General features: G+C 38.4%; 1 protein-coding gene across 1 annotated transcript in view; it reads left to right on the plus strand.

The window, feature by feature from the left end:
* Positions 1-17,401, plus strand: part of LOC126092095 (mediator of RNA polymerase II transcription subunit 17) — a 111,787-nt gene extending 94,386 nt beyond the window's left edge. The window contains exon 10 of the mRNA XM_049907518.1: positions 14,927-17,401. Within this exon, the coding sequence (XP_049763475.1) occupies positions 14,927-15,137 (211 nt within the window). The 3' untranslated portion in view covers positions 15,138-17,401. The remainder of the gene's footprint in view (positions 1-14,926) is intronic.
* Positions 17,402-19,358: the final 1,957 nt, after the last annotated feature.

A 19,358-nucleotide genomic window follows, 5' to 3' on the forward strand; every position in this document is an offset into this window, starting at 1 on the left:
CATCAGCGTCCTATCTGGCTGCTTTCCTTCACCGGAAACAGCAGGCTGAAGTTTCCGCCTTATGTTTTACCCCTTGTCAGTCAGAATCTTACAACAAACCTTTTACTGAATGGGACTTTCTTTCCGCATTTTCTTCTTCTCATGATACAACCCCTGGCCTAGACTCCATTCATAACCAACTGCTTCAACATCTCAGTGCTCCACAACGGCAACATCTTCTCCGTGTGTTTAACCGTATTTGGCTCCAGGGTGACTTCCCTTCTCAGTGGAGGGATAGCATTGTGGTTCCTGTCCTTAAGCCTGGTAAGAACACCATTTATGTTGAAAGCTATCAGCCAATTAGTCTGACAAATGTTGTTTGCAAGTTACTTGAACGGATGGTAGCCCATCGGCTCAATTGGGTCCTCGAATCTCAGGATCTATTGTCCCCTTACCAGTGCGGCTTCTGAGAGGGACGGTCTCCGATCGATCATTTACTTTGCTTGGAATCCGCAGTTCGGCAGGCTTTTTCCGAGCACCACCATTTGGTTGCAGTATTTTTTGACCTTCGCAAGGCCTATGACACAGCTTGGCGCCATCACATCTTTCTTACACATCATCAGTGGGGTCTTCGGGGCCCACTCCCGATTTTTATCCGCCAGTTCCTGTTCCGTTGGTCGTTCAGGGTTCGGGTTGGTACTGTTTTTAGTTCTCTGTGGACCCAGGTGATGGGCATCCCACAGGGTTCTGTATTGAGTGTACTTCTTTTCCTCATTGCTATCGATGGACTTGTGGCCTCTGTCAGTCCTTTGGTCGCCCTTGCTTTGTATGTGGATGATTTCTGCATTTGGGTTAGTTCCTCTTCGAAGGCCTCTGCAGAGTGGCAGCTCCAGGGAGCTATATGGCGTGCCTCTGCATGGACCCTCTCACACGGGTTTCAATTCTCTCCTTTAAAATTGCGGGTGGTCTACTTCTGTCGCCGTACTACGATCCACCCTGATCCTGAGCTCTATCTCGATGCACTACGATTGCCTGTGGTCCCACAGTATCATTTCCTGCGTCTTCTTTTCGACAACAAGCTTACTTGGCTGCCCCATATCAGACTTCTGAAGGTAGGATGTTTCCGTAAACTTAATGTTCTTCGCTTCCTTGCCCACACCTCCTGGAGTGTAGACCGCTCCCTCCTTCTCCGCATTTATCGTGCTTTAGTTCTGTCTCACCTGGACTATGGTTTTCAAGTTTATGGTTCAGATGCTCCTTCCACATTGCACATGCTGGATCCAGTCCACCATTGTGGTATCCATTTGGCCACCGGTGCCTTCCCTATTAGCCCTGTTGATAGTCTCCTGGTTGAAGCTGGGATCCTCCCCCCACCCCCCTTTCTGTTCGGTGGTCCCAGCTTCTGGTGTCTTATGCAATTGCTGACCATTCCTCTCCCATTCATCCTTCCTATTCTATCCTGTTCCAAGACCATGGACGTCGCCCACTTGATTCCCGCCCTCGGGCGGGTTTACCGGTTGGGCTCCACCTTGCATCTCTTCGCCGTGATTTTCAGCTTCCTTCTTTGTCCTGTCTTCCATGCTCCCTGCCCTCCACCCCCCACCCCCCCCCCCCCTCCCCCTTGGTTAGTTCCTCAGCCCCGAATTCGGATGGATCTCCGCCGAGGTCCGAAAGATTCCATCCCTGTGATGGTGTTCCGTTCTTCTTTCCGCCGAATTTTATGGAAGTTTTGGGATGCTGTTGTTTTTTACACCGATGGCTCTAAATCTGCTGATCATGTGGGATATGCCTTCATGTTCTCTGTTGGAACAGAAAATCATCTACTGCCACCTATATGTGGGGTGTTTACTGTGGAATTGATGGCAATTTCCCAAGTCCTTACCTTTATTAAACAGTCCCAACACAACCGCGTTTTGTTATGTATGGACTCAATGAGTGGCCTTCTGGCTATTGACCGGTGTTTTTCGCGCCATCCCTTGGTCTCTGCCATCCATGACCATCTCGCTGATCTTCACCGTGCTGCTTGTTCCGTGGACTTCCTGTGGGTCCCTGGCCATGTGGGTATCCCAGGTAATGACCTTGCTGATCGTTTGGCTGGGGGAGCAGTCACTTACCCCCATTTTCTGTAACCCCTCCTGCAGCGGATTTACGGCTTCACATCAGATCCCACTTCGCACAATCATGGGCCAACTCTTGGGAGGCTACCTCCCTGTCTAATAAACATGCGATTAAGGTGACACCAGACCCGTGGCGTTCTTTCTTTCGCCTCTCCTGAAAGGACTCGACCACACTGTGTCGTCTCTGCATCGGACATACCAGACTGACCCATGGTTTTCTTTTTATTTATTTTTATTTTATTTATTTATTTATTGTTCAGTGGGACCAAATTAAGGAGAAGTCTCCATGGTCATGGAACGAGTCAATACATGAAATTATAACACAATATTAGAAACAGATAAAATGAAATATAAGAAACATATTCTGGCAACAATTCGTAAGTTTAAATAAAGAAAATCAACAATGTAACACTGGAATTTGCTTAATTTTTTAGCTCTTCCAGGAGCTCTTTGACAGAATAGAAGGAGTGAGCCATGAGGAAACTCTTCAGTTTAGACTTAAAAGAGTTTGGGCTACTGCTAAGATTTTTGAGTTCTTGTGGTAGCTTATTGAAAATGGATGCAGCAGAATACTGCACTCCTTTCTGCACAAGAGTCAAGGAAGTGCATTCCACATGCAGATTGGATTTCAGCCTAGTATTAACTGAGTGAAAGCTGCTAACTCTTGGGAATAGGCTAATATTGCTAACAATAAACGACTTTAAAGAAAATATATACTGTAAGGGCAATGTCAGAATTCCCAGACTATTGAATAGGGGTCGACAAGAGATTCTCGAACTTACACCACATATAGCTTGAACAGCTCATTTTTGAGCCAAAAATACCCTTTTTGAATCAGAAGAATTACCCCAAAAAATAATACCATACGACATAAGTGTATGAAAATATGCGAAGTAGACTACTTTTCGTGTTGAAGTGTCACTTATTTCAGATACTGTTCTAATGGTAAATAAAGCAGCATTTAGTTTCTGAACAAGATCCTGGACATGGGCTTTCCACAACAGCTTACTATCTATCCGAACGCCTAGGAAGTTGAACTGTTCCGTCTCGTTTATAATATGCTCATTCTGTCTGATCAAAATATCGGTTCTTGTTGAATTGTGAGTTAGAAACTGTAAAAACTGAGTCGTACTGTGATTTAGCATCAAATTATTTTCCACAAGCCACGAATTTATTTCATGAACTACATAATTTGATACTATTTCAGTATTACACACAAGATCCTTCACTATCGAGCTGGTGACATCAGCAAACAGAAATATTTTTGAATCACCTGTAATACTAGAAGGCATATCACTTATATATATATAAGAAACAGCAGTGGCCCCAGCACCAACCCTTGGGGAACGCCCCACTTAACGGTGCCCCATTGGGACTGAACATCACTACCACTCTCAATATTGCGGAGAATTACCTTCTGCTTTCTGTTCTTTAAGTAAGAGGCGAACCAATTGTAAGCTACTCCCCTTACTCCATAATGGTCCAACTTCTGCAGTAATATTTTGTGGTCAACACAGTCAAAAGCCTTCGTTAAATCAAAGAAAACACCTAGCGTTTGCAACCTTTTATTTAATCCGTCCAAAACCTCACAGAGAAAAGAGAATATAGCATTTTCAGTTGTTAAACCATTTCTAAAACCAAACTGAACATTTGACAGCAAATTATGTGAATTTAAATGCTCCATTAACCTTGTATATACAACCTTCTCGATAACTTTAACAAACACCGATGGCATAGAAATAGGTCTAAAATTGTCAACATTATCAATGCCTCCCTTTTTATAAAGTGGCTTCACTACCGAGTACTTTAATCGGTCAGGAAACCGACCAGTCCTAAAGGAAAAGTTACAGATATGGCTAAGTACTGGGCTAACATACATAGAACAATACTTCAGTATTCTGCTAGAAACCCCGTCATATCCATGAGAGTTCTTGGTCTTTAGTGATTTAATTATTAACTTAATCTCCCTCTTGTCAGTATCATGGAGGAGCATTTCAGGTAACAGTCTCGGAACACTTTTTTTCTAAGAGTGCTATATGATTCCCTGCTGGGACTAGGTTTATATTTAGTTCACCTGCTATATTCAGAAAGTGATTATTAAATACTGTACATATATGCGACTTATCAGTAACACGGACATTCCCACTACACACTGATTCTATATCCTCGACCTGTCTCTGCAGACCAACCACTTCCTTTACGACTGACCATATCGTTTTAATTTTATCCTGAGACTTAGCTATTCTATCTGCATACCACATACTTTTTGCCTTCCTAATAACATTTTTAAGCACCTTACAATACTGTTTGTAATGGGCTGCTGCATTTAGATTTTGACTGTTTCTAACGTTTTGATATAATTGCCACTTTATTCTACAAGATATTCTTATCCCTCTAGTCAGCCACCCAGGCTGCCTGTTTGTGCTAGTACCCTGTTTTGAACATTCTAATGGAAAGCAACTTTCAAAGAGCATGAGAAAAGTCTTGAGAAAAGCATTATATTTATCATCTACTGTATCAGCACTATACACATCTTGCCACTCTTGTTCCTTGATAAGGTTTACAAAGGTCTCTACAGCAACTGGATCAGCTTTCCTAAATAGCTGATGACTATATTTAACATGTGTTGCAGCACAAAAATCTTTTAGAGTTAAAATTTGTGCATCATGATCTGAAAGGCCATTCACCTTTTTCCGTACAGAATGCCCTTCTAGTAATGAGGAATGAACAAAAATGTTGTCTATGGTTGTTCTATTGTTCCCTTGCACTCTCGTTGGAAAGAATACGGTTTGCATAAGATTATATGAATTAAGGAGGTCTACCGGCATCCTCTTCCTTGCACAATCACTTATAAATTAATATTGAAGTCACCAAATATAACTAACTTTTTGTATTTCCTATAAAGTGAACCAAGAACCTCCTCTGGCTTTAGCAAAAATGTTGTGAAATCTTAGTCTGGGGATCTATAAATAACAACAGTTAGAAGTTTAGCTCCGTTAAATTTAACCACACCTGCACAACATTCAAACACCTTTTCAGTGCAGTACTTTGAAACATCAATTGACTCAAATGGGATGCCGTTTTTCACATACATGGCTACTCCCCCACACCGCAAAGAGCTCCTCGAAAAGCTGCCAGCCAACCTGTATCCTGGTAAAGGAAGCCTCTGAATTATCTCCTTATTTAAGAAGTGTTCAGATATACCAATAATTTCAGAGTCTGAAATTGTGTGATGAGCCACCCTCACTTTGTGGTTGTGGAGCCTTCCAGTCAGTAGCCCACATTTTGGTTGAATGCCTCCTTCTTTTGGCTCTGCGTGCTAAGTACAGACTCCCCCGCACTTTACCTTTGATGTTGGCTGACGATTCCTGGATGGTTGAACTGGTTCTCGGTTTCCTCAGGGAAAGTGGTTTTTATTCTCAGTTTTAATGTTTTTAATTTCACTCTGGTGTTGGGATAGGGTGTTGAGCATTGGGTTATCTCCCATTGTAAGCTGTGTTTGGCGATTCCCGACTCCCCTCCCTGGCTGCGATCCTCTTTTCTTCCCTTTTACTCTGTTTTTATCACTTTTTAGGATTGGTTAGTCTCCTTTTCCTATACGCACTTCTACATTCTAGCGGTTGCACGCTTTTAAGTCGCAGGTGGTCTTGCCTCTGCTGCTTCAGAGGTGGGATATTTCCTGCCTCTAGCATAGTGTTGGAGTCACTCTCTTGCTGACTTATCTCATTTTGTTTTTACCATTGACAACATGACTGTACTTTTAAATTTTCTTGCCTTTTCCCTTTTATCATTCTGACTTTTTCTGAGATGTCACACTATCTGAATGGACCACATTTGAAACAAGGGACTGATGACCGTACTGTTTGATCCCTTCAGCTTCAACCAACCAACCAACCATCTGCAGAATCAGTGAAGAAAGGAATACCTGGAAAGCACTGACTAAAAGAAGGGCTGGATGACGGAACGTATGTTAAGACAGTTGGGAATAACTTCCATGAACCTAGAGGGCGCCTTAGATGACAAAAACTGCGGGGAAAAACTGAGTTTGGTGTATTATTAAATTATGATACAGAATTACTGGCCAGTACTTACCGTCATGAAGCAAAATGTATGGCACTGCTGATTGAGGATGTTATGTGTAAGTGCCATTCCAGTATGAAGAGATTGCCACAGCAGTCATGGTGGGCTGCAGCAAAATAGTAATAAGTTAGCCAACAGACAGATAGCCCCCTTCTCCCCATAAAATATTACCCACCTCTACTAGACCACAGTTATGAAAAATATTAGTTGCAGCCCACCAAGAAGGAATTAAGCTGGCTTGAGTCCAACTTCTGTGCTGATGCTCATAAGGTACTGCTGTACTTCAAGTGATGTATTCCATTTCTCAAAAATCTACACACCAGTCCATTGCCTTGCTCTTATGGAGAAGCATCATTTACAGATAAACTGGGCATTTTAAATTTCTGAAAAGAACTTCAATTTACTTATGTGTATGGCAAATATTAATACTGTATGCAGGGCTGAACCAAACCCTAGCATGGATTCTTATTAAGCCCTGATTTATTTTGATTTGACTAATTTAATTTTCATAGCATCATTTTATAACAGTTTAGATAATCACCACAATTTTAATATCGTGTATCAGGCAAGTCTAAGCAGGGAATTTTGTCTGCTCTTCAGTTATTCTGACCAAGTCTTCAGGTTTTCCCTCCAAATGTATGCATTACAGAATTCAAAACAAATATGAAGGTAGTGCACAGAATAGGCAGTCAACAGAACCACATTTTTGGCATCTTGATTCCTTCATTGTTTTCCTTGTAATGTGTAAGGGTTGGAACTTTAATAGTGGCAACTGTTTGATTACGTGAGACAGAAACATGTTTCAAAGTGTATATATCCTTCAGAGTAGTGACCAGCATTGTGTATAACAAATTGTCAGTTGTATAGAAGTCATAGGATACCCTTAGTGGCACTGGTGTGTTGATAGTTGGAATGTATCGATCTGTTGTCCAAGGATCTCTGTAATAGTTCTGAAGTGAATGTCATGAAGTGTTTTCTTTACTTTATAAATCAAATTGAATTTACAAGTGCTGATGCCTGGTGAGTGTTGTGGGTGGTACAGCACTTCCCAGCCCTATCAACCAAATAAATCAATCACAGCTTGCACCATATGTGCGTGAGCTTTGTCCTCCAAAATGAAGGGTGGGTTCTGCATAAAATGTTGCCGCTTCTTTCTCTAAGTTTGTTGCAGGCTATGTTCCAAAAATGAAGAGCTTAGAGAAAGAAGCAGCGACACTTTCTACAGGACCTGCCCATAATTTTGCAGGACGGTGCGCGGGCACATATGGTGCAAGTTGTGCCTGATTCATTCGATCAATGGGACTTCAACAGTCCTTGAACTTAAGCACTTGTGACTTCAGCTTGAGCCCTAAGATGAAACAAGTACTTCACAGCATTCGCTTCAGAGCTGTTACAGAGATTCGTCGGGTAATAGACCGCTCCAACTGAGCTATCAATACAACTGGTGCAGCTAAGGGTATCCTATAATTTACACATTGCTGCAATGCTTTATACGCAATGCTGGTGACTACTTCGAAGAACAGTAAAACTTGAAACATGAATCTATTCTATATAAGTTGTAAATAAATTGTTGCCACTATTAAAGTTCCAACACTCACATTGAGCAGAGATAATAATGTGGACTTCCTTTCTCCTGCTACTGAAACAAGGGATTCTACTAGGTACCAAGGTACAGTGTAAATTAATATACCTGCAGGCTGACATTAGGAAGCAAAGAGGCTTGTGTGAAGCACATTGTGACACAACGTGATATCTCTCAAACTTGATTAAATTATCTTCCATTTTGGTACTGCCATTATTGAGTCACTGTTGAATTGGGTATGTTAGGAAAAGGGTGACTGCAGGTAACCATCCTTAACTCCTGGTCTGTTCAAGGTTCATGGGTGATTCTTCACAATCTTGTCCCCTGTCCAGGAGACTATCCTAATTTCTCCTCTACCTAAATGCCTTTTTTGTGCTAGTTTCATCTCATATTCATTCAAATTAACCTTGCATCTTCCTGGATATTAAGTACCACCTTTTTGATGGCTCCATAAAGACTTCTGTCCACATCAAGCTGGCCTCCCACCAACAATATCTAAACATTGATAGTTTGCATTACTTCCTCATAAAGAATTCTCTCCCTTGTAGCTTTGCCATTCATGGTCAGCACATCTGTGGTCGTGAGTAGTTCCTCATACAGTACACTAAAGGCTTTGCCAAGGCCATCATGGACAGGTAATATGCCTACTCTTCTATCCTAGCTGACAAACAGACCTCCCACACTGCATCTTCCCATAAATGAACATTCCCTCTAATGAGCAGCAAAGGAGCAATCCCGCCCCTCAGTACAGTAGTGCCTGGCTGAATCACCTGAACCACTTGCCTCTCCACAGTTTTGATTTCAGTACTTTTCATTTTGCCCTGAAATAAGAAATGTTCTTTCCAAAATGCTTCCTACTGCTTCTAGAATGGCATTCAACAGCTGACTCAACCTACAAACTATGTTGATCTGTCCTTATGACATTCATTCTTTCAGCTACTTGCCATATGCAACATATTGTAGTGAATGATCCATGTAGAAAATGTGTTACAAACACTCATCCATATTTCTTGTTCCAGCCCTGCCACTGTCATATACTTGTATTGTTTCATGAGAGTGAGGGATCACATGTGACAGTGCCATACCATATACCAAGTTTGCTGCCACTTTTGGTGTGATCAGCAATTAACTGTCCACCCAGATAAATGATCACCATCAACTAAGGCCAAGAAGAAGATTGATGACTCAGTGACAGAGCAAGTTGCCAATATTTTGGTTCTGCAAACCCCTTAGTTTTGGTCCCTGTGCTGTGAAACCCTCCCTCTGCTCCCCTCCCCCCCCCCCCCTCCCTGTTAGTCCCTGTCCTGTGATATCCTCCCCTCCCCACTCTCCACCCCCTGCACTCAACAAAAAAAGCTCCTTGCTGTCTACACTGGGACACTAGCTTTACTTTCATTGACTGTTAATAGATAGGTAGATCACCACCTCCCACCCTCCCCTGTTCTCTCCTGCTGTCCTTGCCCATATCTCCATTTCCTCTTTCATTGTGTGCAGCACTCTCTCTCTCTCTCTCTCTCTCTCTCTCTCTCTCTCTCTCTGTTGCCAAATTCTTAAGCACTTCACTTGCCATCCATCCTTCTTCTATGAATTCCTCCTCTGTTCATTTCCCTCTCCCTTCCCCTTTTTTGTTCATCTTACCTTCTCCAGTGAACCACAAGCTATTACTTTGATTGGGTGGCTATACTGGGACTTCGTAGCTGTATGTATGAGTATGTGTGCTTTGAAGGAGAATGAAAGTTCATTTGCTGAGCTATCATATTTGAGTTGATGTTTGGTGCCTTCAATGCTTCAACTATATTGTGAGTGATTATTTTTATTGAATGAATTATTCGTTAATATTTTGATAATTCTTGCTGTTTTTGTATTTTTTGATGTTTGTATTAACTGTCTAGGATCAGGTAACAGTTTATTTTCCTCTTCTTTCTTTGTCATTCCCTATTTTTCCACTATTCCATCTTCTCCCTGTGTTGTTTTATCCTCTCTCTTGTATCCTTTTTATTCCTGATTGCTTGTTTATTCCTTTCCTGAAAGGATTCTTTCTGTTGTTTGTGATTAGTTGGTGCTGTGTTTTTTTAGATATTTTATATTCTTGTAATCCACGAGATTTTTGACTTTTTTTTCCTGCTGTACATGAATATGTGTTTCATTAGTCTGTCCTTATTCATTTGATTGAGGTGTCCAAAGTAGATTAACCTTTCTGTTGCCATTACTTCTGGACTTTTTGTATACATTGGCAAGTCTCCTCACTGCAACTCATTTTTCAACCATCTGTAATTTGTATTGCATCCATTATTTATCTAATGATCTGTCTTTCAAGTGTCTAGGGCTGGCTTGACTATCTTGTGGCACAAGCAGCCACTTGGGGTGCCAAACTAAGAGGGGCAAGAGAGGTGCTCAAGTGCCAAATTTGTGCGTAGGGTGTACCATAGTAGTGAAAACAGACAGGCTTGAAAATATACGATATTAGAAACAGAAACGTTCCAGTAGACGTGGGTTTGCAAACAACCCATTTGTGAAGTAATGTCAAATGTGTGGTTATGGGGCATCACTCACTTCAGTATGAGTGATTGTCCTGATTAGTATAAACCATTAAACCCACAGTTCTTAAAGAATTGAACTCACATGTGTAAAACAACTTCAGTATTTTGATTACTTTACAAATGAGTTAATATATCAAATATTTAACGTTAAGCATGTAAGTAGAAAAAGTTTTAATAAGTTATGAAATTATGTTTAAAGTTTGCTGGAAGCCACTAAGTGCTCTCATTACACTAGCCAACAAAATTTTACTTTTTTTTCTGTAACTGGCATGAAAACAGCTAATCTTTAAGTTTTTGGGTGTGCTGATACTGAAAATGTTAATGAAAGTGCAAGATTAGCACTCATTTTGAAGTTATGATAACTTAATGGTATTGGCTATATAAGCTTGTGCATGTATTTACCTTGGTGTTATCCCTTAGAGAAAGGTCACTGTGCCTGTCTTTTGTTGTTTTGTGCTGGTGATTCCCTGATCAGTGTCCAGCACTAACATAGATGCAATCCACTTTCCCTGTTCCCTTTCCCTTTACGTGTCTAAAGTTTGCTGGTGGGAGTGGAGTGTTCTCTATGCTCATCGGTTACAGCACTGCAGTTGCCAGGAAAGAAGTCCAAGTGGGAATCTAGGAAATGTAACTTTAAGGACATGTTGCACCCCAATCTGTTGTAGCAATGCAGAAGATTTGCCACAAGATCCGTATAGTTTTCAGACTTCTTATTTCCTATAAAGTTTGTTGATACTTGAAAAAAGACATCCAAAGCTAACTTTTCATCATTTTTCAGGATTATGTTGAAATGCTCATCTTTGTACAGTTTTTATGTCTGGAAACCCACAAAAATCCACTCTTTGATTTTCGCCTCACTAAGACATGGAAATTTCTCACTTAGATAGAGAAATGCTTCCCCAATATTGTCCAGCCTTAATGAAGTTTTTCATTAGGCCCAATTTTATATGAAGAACAGGGAGAATTATGTTCTTGGATTCGACAAGTGCTTCATGCATAACATTGTGAGATCTTGGTTCATGTGATTGAAACTTAGGCCAATCTTTCTTTTTATAATAAAGTGCTTTGGCATGTCTGTCTCAGAGGTACAGAAAGCAACAGAATTTGGTGTAACTGTATTGTAGCCCAAGTAATATGCCTATGGCTTTCAGTTCCCTAGAAATCTGCCATTTAAACTTGTCATAATTCAATTGCAATAACAAGTGTTTCATGTCATCATACGTTTCTTTCATGTAACGTGCATGCCAATCAGAATCGATGGTAACACTTTGCCATTATACAGTAGCACAAGCTTGAGACTTACATTGAAGAAGTCGATGAACAACCACCAATGATCACTTTTATAGTCAATGCCTATAGCTGCCATTAGTCCCTGTACATCACTACAAAATACCAGGCTGTTCTCACTTTCGAAAAATGGAATTAATGGTATTGGCAGTTATGGAATGCAGTCACATTTACCATCTTGTCAAGACAATTTCACTGTTGTAGTCTTGACACCAACAGTTCAGCTTTACCTTTTGGCATTTCCAGATCTCTCACGAGGTCATTAATTGCACACTGTTATATTGTGAATCTCTTTACACTCATTGTTACATACAAAATCAGGATCTTTTGAAGAAGTGGACATTGAAGGTGATGCTGCAGCAGTAGCTTCACTACCTCCCTCATCACTATAACACTGAAATGAAACAGGAACAGGCAGTTCATCTCAGTGAGGCACTGGTCACATGGCTGATGGTATGTTTGGATATGTCAAGGAAGACTTTTTCTTCTTGGAAATACCATGTGTCGATGGAATTTCACATCTCACTATTCTGTGTTCATATAAAAAACTCATCGTTATTCATCTCACTGTTATTCACACCAGTAATAATAATAATAATAATAATAATAATAATAGTAGTAGTAGTAGTCATAAATTGTGTATCAATTTCTGTTCTTCTGTGTTGCTTATGTAGGTGTGTTTCAAGTTATCAAATTCTTCCCTCTGCTGTCATAGTAAATTAATTAATTAATATAGAGCAATTATTTGTTTACATAAAGAACTTCTCTTACAGTATTTATTTATATAACATTTACCTAGGCATCCTTCTGAATCTGTGTAGTTTATTCATGTCTTCTGTCTCTATGATTTTTACCCTCCATGCTGCCCTCCAATACTAAACTGGTGATCCCTTGATGCCTCAGAACATGTCCTACCAACCGATCCCTTCTTCTAGTCAAGTTGTGCCACAAATTCCTCTTCCCCCAAATTCTATTCAGTACCTCCTCATTAGTTATGTGATCTACCCATCTAATCTTCAGCATTCTTCTGTAGCACCACATTTCGAAAGCTTCTATTCTCTTCTTGTCTAAACTATTTATCATCCATGTTTCACTTCCATACATGGCTATACTCAATACAAATACTTTCAGAAACGACTTCCTGACACTTAAATCCATACTCGATGTTAACAAATTTCTTTTCTTCAGAAACGCTTTCCTTGCCATTGCCAGTTTACATTTTATATCCTCTCTACTTCGACCATTATCAGTTATTTTGCTCCCCAAATATCAAAACTCATCTACTACTTTAAGTGTTTCATTTCCTAATCTAATTCCATCAGCATCACCCGATTTAATTTGACTACATTCCATTATCCTCATTTTGTTTTTGTTGATGTTCATCTTATATCCTCCTTTCAAGACACTGCCCATTCCATTCAACTGCTCTTCCAGGTCCTTTGCTGTCTATGACAATTAAAATGTCATCGGCAAATCTCAAAGTTTTTATTTCTTCTCCATGGATTATAATTCCTCCTCTGAATTTTTCTTTTGTTTCCTTTACTGCTTGCTCAATATACACATTTGGTAACCTCAGGGAGAGGCTACAACCCTGTCTCTCTCCCCTTTCATGTCCCTCAACTCTTATAACTGCCATCTGGTTTCTGTGCAAATTGTAGATAGCCTTTCGCTCCCTGTATTTTACCCCTGCCACCTTCAGAATTTGAAAGAGAATATTCCAGTTAACATTGTTTTTTTGTTTTATTAAGTAATGGTGAGTGTATAATTTGATGTATTTTTGTGTGATGAAGCAATTGTGCTTTGAAAATGCGCCTATCCTATTGCTGTTTTCACATGTTTGATAAACAAACTGTAGTGAACAAAAAAACGTTTACAGTATTTCTCATATAGTTGTGTTTTTATTTGAGCTTCAAAATATATACTGATCAGCCTCTTGGTTTCTGGTTAATTATTTTTTTTTGTTTCATTTGTGTGGCATTAGTTTTTCTCTAATGGAAGATCATTAGTGACAACATCTTTGGCTTTCATTTGTTCATTGATGTAGTTAGATTTATCTTAGATTTGCCGTTACTGATGTAAGATTGCCGGCAGATGATGTGAGTTTCTAGCATTTCCACATACATGTAATCAATTAAAGTACGTTTTTTGTATGTGACTGCTCCCCCAACATACGTTCTCTCTCTCTCTCTCTCTCTCTCTCTCTCTCTCTCTGATGTGCAGAAACTGAGTGATTTGTGGTTGCTATCTCACTGGGTCCAAGATGTTCAGAAACACATATTACATGCACGTGATTGATACATTACAGTTAATCTGAATGAATCATAAGTTCATTTATTTTGTTTTTTCTTTTGCTAATATTTAGGCACAATAAGTATACTTTAACCTCACTGCTGTTTTCAAATGCATCAGGCTCAAATTTTTGAGTAATATTTCTTTCAATAACAATAGCTTAAAATCTGAGTTCACCCACAAGTTGTGCTGTCTTCACACCACTGACTACAGGGTTACTCCTGTGAGAGATAGTATCTCCTACCTTCTCCCCTTCTTCCTAAAGATTCTTCTGCCAGCCTTTTTAATTTCACTTTCCATCTCCTATTGAGAAGTGGACCATGAATGATAAAACCCCACCTGCCAATAGCATCTACAAGGATCTTGATTTTTGTTTTACGTATGGGTTGTACAAACTCCCCCTTCCCAAAAGCAATGTTTCTTAACTCATGAAATAGTGAATGGCTCTTCAACAGGTTTATAGTGCTTACAGTCCACCTGCTCGTTACAGACTCTATTCTTTCCTTCATTACCTTCTGCAGCCACCGATCCCTTTCTGTCAGTATGTTCCTTTCCAAGTTGTTCTTTTGCCCTCCCTCTCTTTCTCTCTTTGTTTTTCTCATCTTATTTCCACCTTTAGGTTTTTTTTTCATTTCCTGTCTGTGATCTGAGTATACCATTCATTTGCGTCAACTACTATCAGCTCAGGATGAACAGTATACTGAAATTAGGATTCCAGCCGTTGCTGCAACTTTGTTTGTATCAAGCTATAACCATTACCTTCCTCAGGTACCTGTGTACACGTTCCCCTTCACATTTCCTGATTTTGCATCTTTCCCCTTCTCCGTGAAGAAATTTTTGAAAATTTGGTAAGTGAGAGATTGAACCATGCTTTTAAATTTATGTATCAAGTGACTCTACTTCGGCTATTCTCATGTTAAGTAGATACTTCTTTTTTGCATGGGATGTTGTTAACAATAATTTTTTTACTTTACTTTTGAATGAATTTTTTAATTGAACCTTGATTGTATGCTTCATAGTTTGAAGAAATAAGATGTCTTGTATTTTGGCAGGATGATTGCTGTAAGATGTGAACCACAGACAGGAGTTCAGGTTTCTATTGCACAATCACCAAGAAAAGACTTCTTCCCTGGCCAGTTGGTGAAAGAGCGGAAGTGGGAGAACTTGGGAGGTAGCTTCAAAGAAGTAAGATGGGACAAGATGGAAGGAAAGAACTTCCTTAACAAAATGGAGCTCCTCATGGCCAGTCTTACAAGTTCCTAGGTCCTACCGATGTGTTTTACTGACATTTCTGTTATGCATCCTGATCCTGCTGAACACAAACATTTGTACTTCTTTTGATGTTCAGCTTTCGATCTGTGAGGGTTCAGTGAAACAAAAGAAAGGACTCTTCTTGAAATGACTTTTTATGGATTAATTTTTAACTCAGTCTTCTTTTGGAAAAATAGAAGACCTTAAGAGTGTGTAAAATGAGAGATTTCAATTGATTTTAATCGGCGTCAGAAATGCAAGGTATCACTAAGTTATTGTACACAAGACATTCCATACTCTGTGCAGTTTTTGGGAATTGTATAAGATGTTTCTACTAGTGCTGTCTCCTTGTCAAAACTATTATTGACATTTTTGGAGTTTATGAGTTCCTTTTCAGATATACACATATTTATTCAGTGTTCATTTGCATATTTTGGCAAAAAATGACTTTGTAAGAGTGAATTTCTTATGGTTGTTAAGTAAAGAGTAATCAGTGTAGTAGTCTTGTCTTGCAATTTATCACAATTTGGATTCTGATGTGTAGAGTGTAAAATGATGAAGAACTTTTTCAATAGAGAACAAGAGGTTAGTTTTGCTCTCCTATTTTTGTGCACTCAAACATTTAAGGTTTGTGTTGATTGATTGAGTATTGGTAACAGCAATGCAATTCAAGGTATACAGAATGCTTACTATTTGTGATGTTACTGAGAAATTAGGTGCAGTATGAAATTGTGATAAATTAACACTGAAGTTGTAAGAATTAAACATGATTAGCACTATGCGTCAGAAACAGAGGGGACAAATGAGCAGAAAAAAACTTTTCAGCTGATGTTTGTGGTGTCATTATGCCATTGCTTTGAAGCTGAGGGGCTCATATTTTGTGTTCTGTGTAGACATATTACATTTTTGACAGTATTGTGTGTCGCCATCTATGATTGCATAGCTGATGTCTTTTGTTAGTCAAATATCCTTTGCTTAGTTACCTTATGTCACAGTGTGTATCAATTGAGTGGCTACATTTTCTGTAACTAATCTGTATCTGCTCATTAGCACAATAACATTTCAACAATTTTGTGACTTCTTTCACAATATAAATACATCCTTTGGCTTCAGTTTGTTTTGTTCTTTTACATTATTATTCTTTCTATCTCATCTTTCATTTTGTGTTTGCTGTTAATACAGTCTACTGCCTGTCTTCTCTTTTGAAGACATTGTTGACATAGCACAGTTCTGTTAGTTGTTTTAGGTTGGTAGACACATCAGACTATAATTATCATAGAAATATTGGTATGTTTTGCTCTTGTTATCGGAGTCAAGAATGAAAGCATTGCTTAAAATTTGGTTGACTAAACCACTGTTATTTCCAATCATTGCTCTTGGAAGTCATTACAAGCAATATTTAAAAGATCTTAAGTGATTGGAACCATTTCTTTCTTTCATGTTTCTGGCTGCTTACAGTATTCAGACCCTCACTTAACAGGACACAGGTGAAGATAAGACTGATATAGACGATTTGCAGTTTAAAAATAAAGAACCATATCACCTGAGCTGGGGGCTATCATCCAATAATTTACAAGAAATTGTGAAATTATGCTGACCAATAGTCTCACTGCACAAGAGCTACAAGATGGAGACGTTTATGGTAACACATTTTGTCATCACAACCAGATACTGATGATCAGTATTGCTTCTGGATATGACAAATGAAAGGGGGCAGAAGCAGATTTTTGTACTGCACTGTGGTATTTGTTTTGAACAGCTAAATATTTTTTTATATTGCTTAGGGTGTAAATGACTTGGTAAGTTGGCTCACTGTAGTATAACCCAAATAATGGGCATTGAATGCAGTTGGTGTTCAGTGATATACCTATTTTGTGAGGTGACACAGTTCACACAAAAAAGTTTTATGTTTCATGCAATGTGATTGTTCTTTTGTATATACGAAAGATATTTAGGCATTTAAGTTGTAAACAGTAACATTGTATTTACTCGAATGAATTTTCCTTCGTTAAATTATGTACTGAACATATGAAATTGTTTTCATTTTATTCTGTAAAAGCTATAGATAAGATGTGCATTTATCTTACATTTGTGGATAATTTATAAGAATGAAAAGTACAATTGCATTTGAATTGACTGTTTGAGTGATATGCCAACAAAAATTGTGGCACAGATATGCAACATTTTAACATAGAGAGAAACTGAGTTTAAATGACGTGCAGCATGAAATATGTATAGTAAAAATAAGCTGGGTTGGATGAAAAAAAAAAGAAAAATGAGAATTTAGACTGTACTGTTCATTATGTATTATTCACATAGCTTAAACTGTTGTTATTGATCACTTATTGCTATTTGTGCTATTTAAGGTGGTCTAATTGTAGAGAGGTGGTAAATGTCTGACATACAATGCAAATTTGGTGTAATCTAGAACCGTGCATTATTTATAAAACTATTAATTGCAAAAGAATTTTGTTTAACATGATAAACCATCAGTTTGCATTGTTTGCTGTTTTTTACCTGTACGTGAAGTGAAAGTTCAATATTATAGAAAGTATGTAAACTTTTGCATGATTTGAGAGAGATAAATCACATACTGTGCACATGGTATCAAAGTGTGTGAGTGAATAAGGACGTTTACACTTTTATTTTATGTCCAGACTTGTTTTTGGAAAACTAGGCCTAGTTCATCAAAAAAATTGGAGAACTGTTTTATCTCAGAGGATGCAATTTAGTAAAATGATAAATCCATCATTTATCACCATTCAAAAAAGACACAGTTATACAAATTTTCATTTATATTGCATGTAATGTAGAATCTTACATATTTGCAATTTGCGCATATCATGGAAAGTACAATAGACAGTTTGATATTAATTTGTAGCATTACTGTGAGAGAATTACTATACATAAAATATGATGGTGCAAATATTGAGTTGTAAGACAGTTTTATGTCACATTGTATATCTTGCTTGTAGTCCTCTTTATTTTGTATTCTTCCAATGTACAAATGAAAGTATGCTCTGATCTCACACATTTCTTGAGATTTTGGTGTCTGTTTGTATCCCTTATTTAGCTTTCATCGTGTCATGTCTGGTACATAAATAATTATAATTGTGGCTGAGATCATGTACTCAGTGTCAGTTGGTTTTTATTTGCTCATCTGCTTTTGTGGTCCTTGGTTGCTGTGCTAAACAAAATTCATTTCAATTTTTTGATCAAAATTAAAATTTATTAGACCAATTGCTGTAGCAAGTCACAAATGTCATAATATGATAGTGCCTATTGCAGGCTGTAATTAATGCTTTTATCTTGTTGCAGTGACATTGTCTCAGCATACATGTCAGTTGGCTGCAAACAGAAAATAATTATGAGTGTTTCACATGTCTCACAAGATTTAGATACTGATCATAGTAACAACAGCAAGAAATGCTATGTTCTCAGCAAAGTTACCTCTGTCATTTATCCATTCATCTCTCTCTCTCTCTCTCTCTCTCTCTCTCTCTCTCTCTCTCTGTGTGTGTGTGTGTGTGTGTGTGTGTGTGTGTGTGTGTGTGTTCTTGGTGCCATGATTGTATATTTCATGGCATGTTTTTCTACTTCTTTTGTGCAAGAATTCATTTGGAGAATTTATTCATTAATTTATGTTTCGGTCTTGTCTGTTAACGTAAAATAATTTGCTTACCTTTCATTAGAACCCAAGAATTGTCAGTAGCAGTACAATAACCAATACTTCAAAGGTGAGCTGCAGTTGGCAAAAAGGGAGGTGAGATTCTGCTTATATAAAAAGCGAATGAAACGTACAGAAGGAAATGGTCTGAGTAATAGTGGTACTAAGATGAACAAATGAACTATGCATTTTCTTTAGAGCTTCTGGATTAGTCCACGTCATGCTCCAAAAGTGTCAAAGAAAAACAAAATAATTCACTTATATATTGCTTGTAGTTGTCAGCAACAGAGTGCTGGACTACAGTGTGAGATATTTAGGCCTACTATGATATTGTCTTCTTGTTATTTTTTATGTCCAACTGTACTTAGATAAGTGATGACTGAATTTTTGAACCATTGTTCTGTGTATCTGTATGTATTTAGAAGTATATTTGTAAATAAGAGAGTGTGATGTATCTAATGTTTTTTGTGCACAATGAGTGTATGAATCTGTGTACAGTACATAAATATTTACTTTACTTCTAAAAATGTATATTTTTGTTCCTTCAATTACCATTAGCCTATAAC

The sequence above is a fragment of the Schistocerca cancellata genome, chromosome 7 (assembly GCF_023864275.1).
Source record: "Schistocerca cancellata isolate TAMUIC-IGC-003103 chromosome 7, iqSchCanc2.1, whole genome shotgun sequence".
Lineage (NCBI taxonomy): Eukaryota > Metazoa > Arthropoda > Insecta > Orthoptera > Acrididae > Schistocerca > Schistocerca cancellata.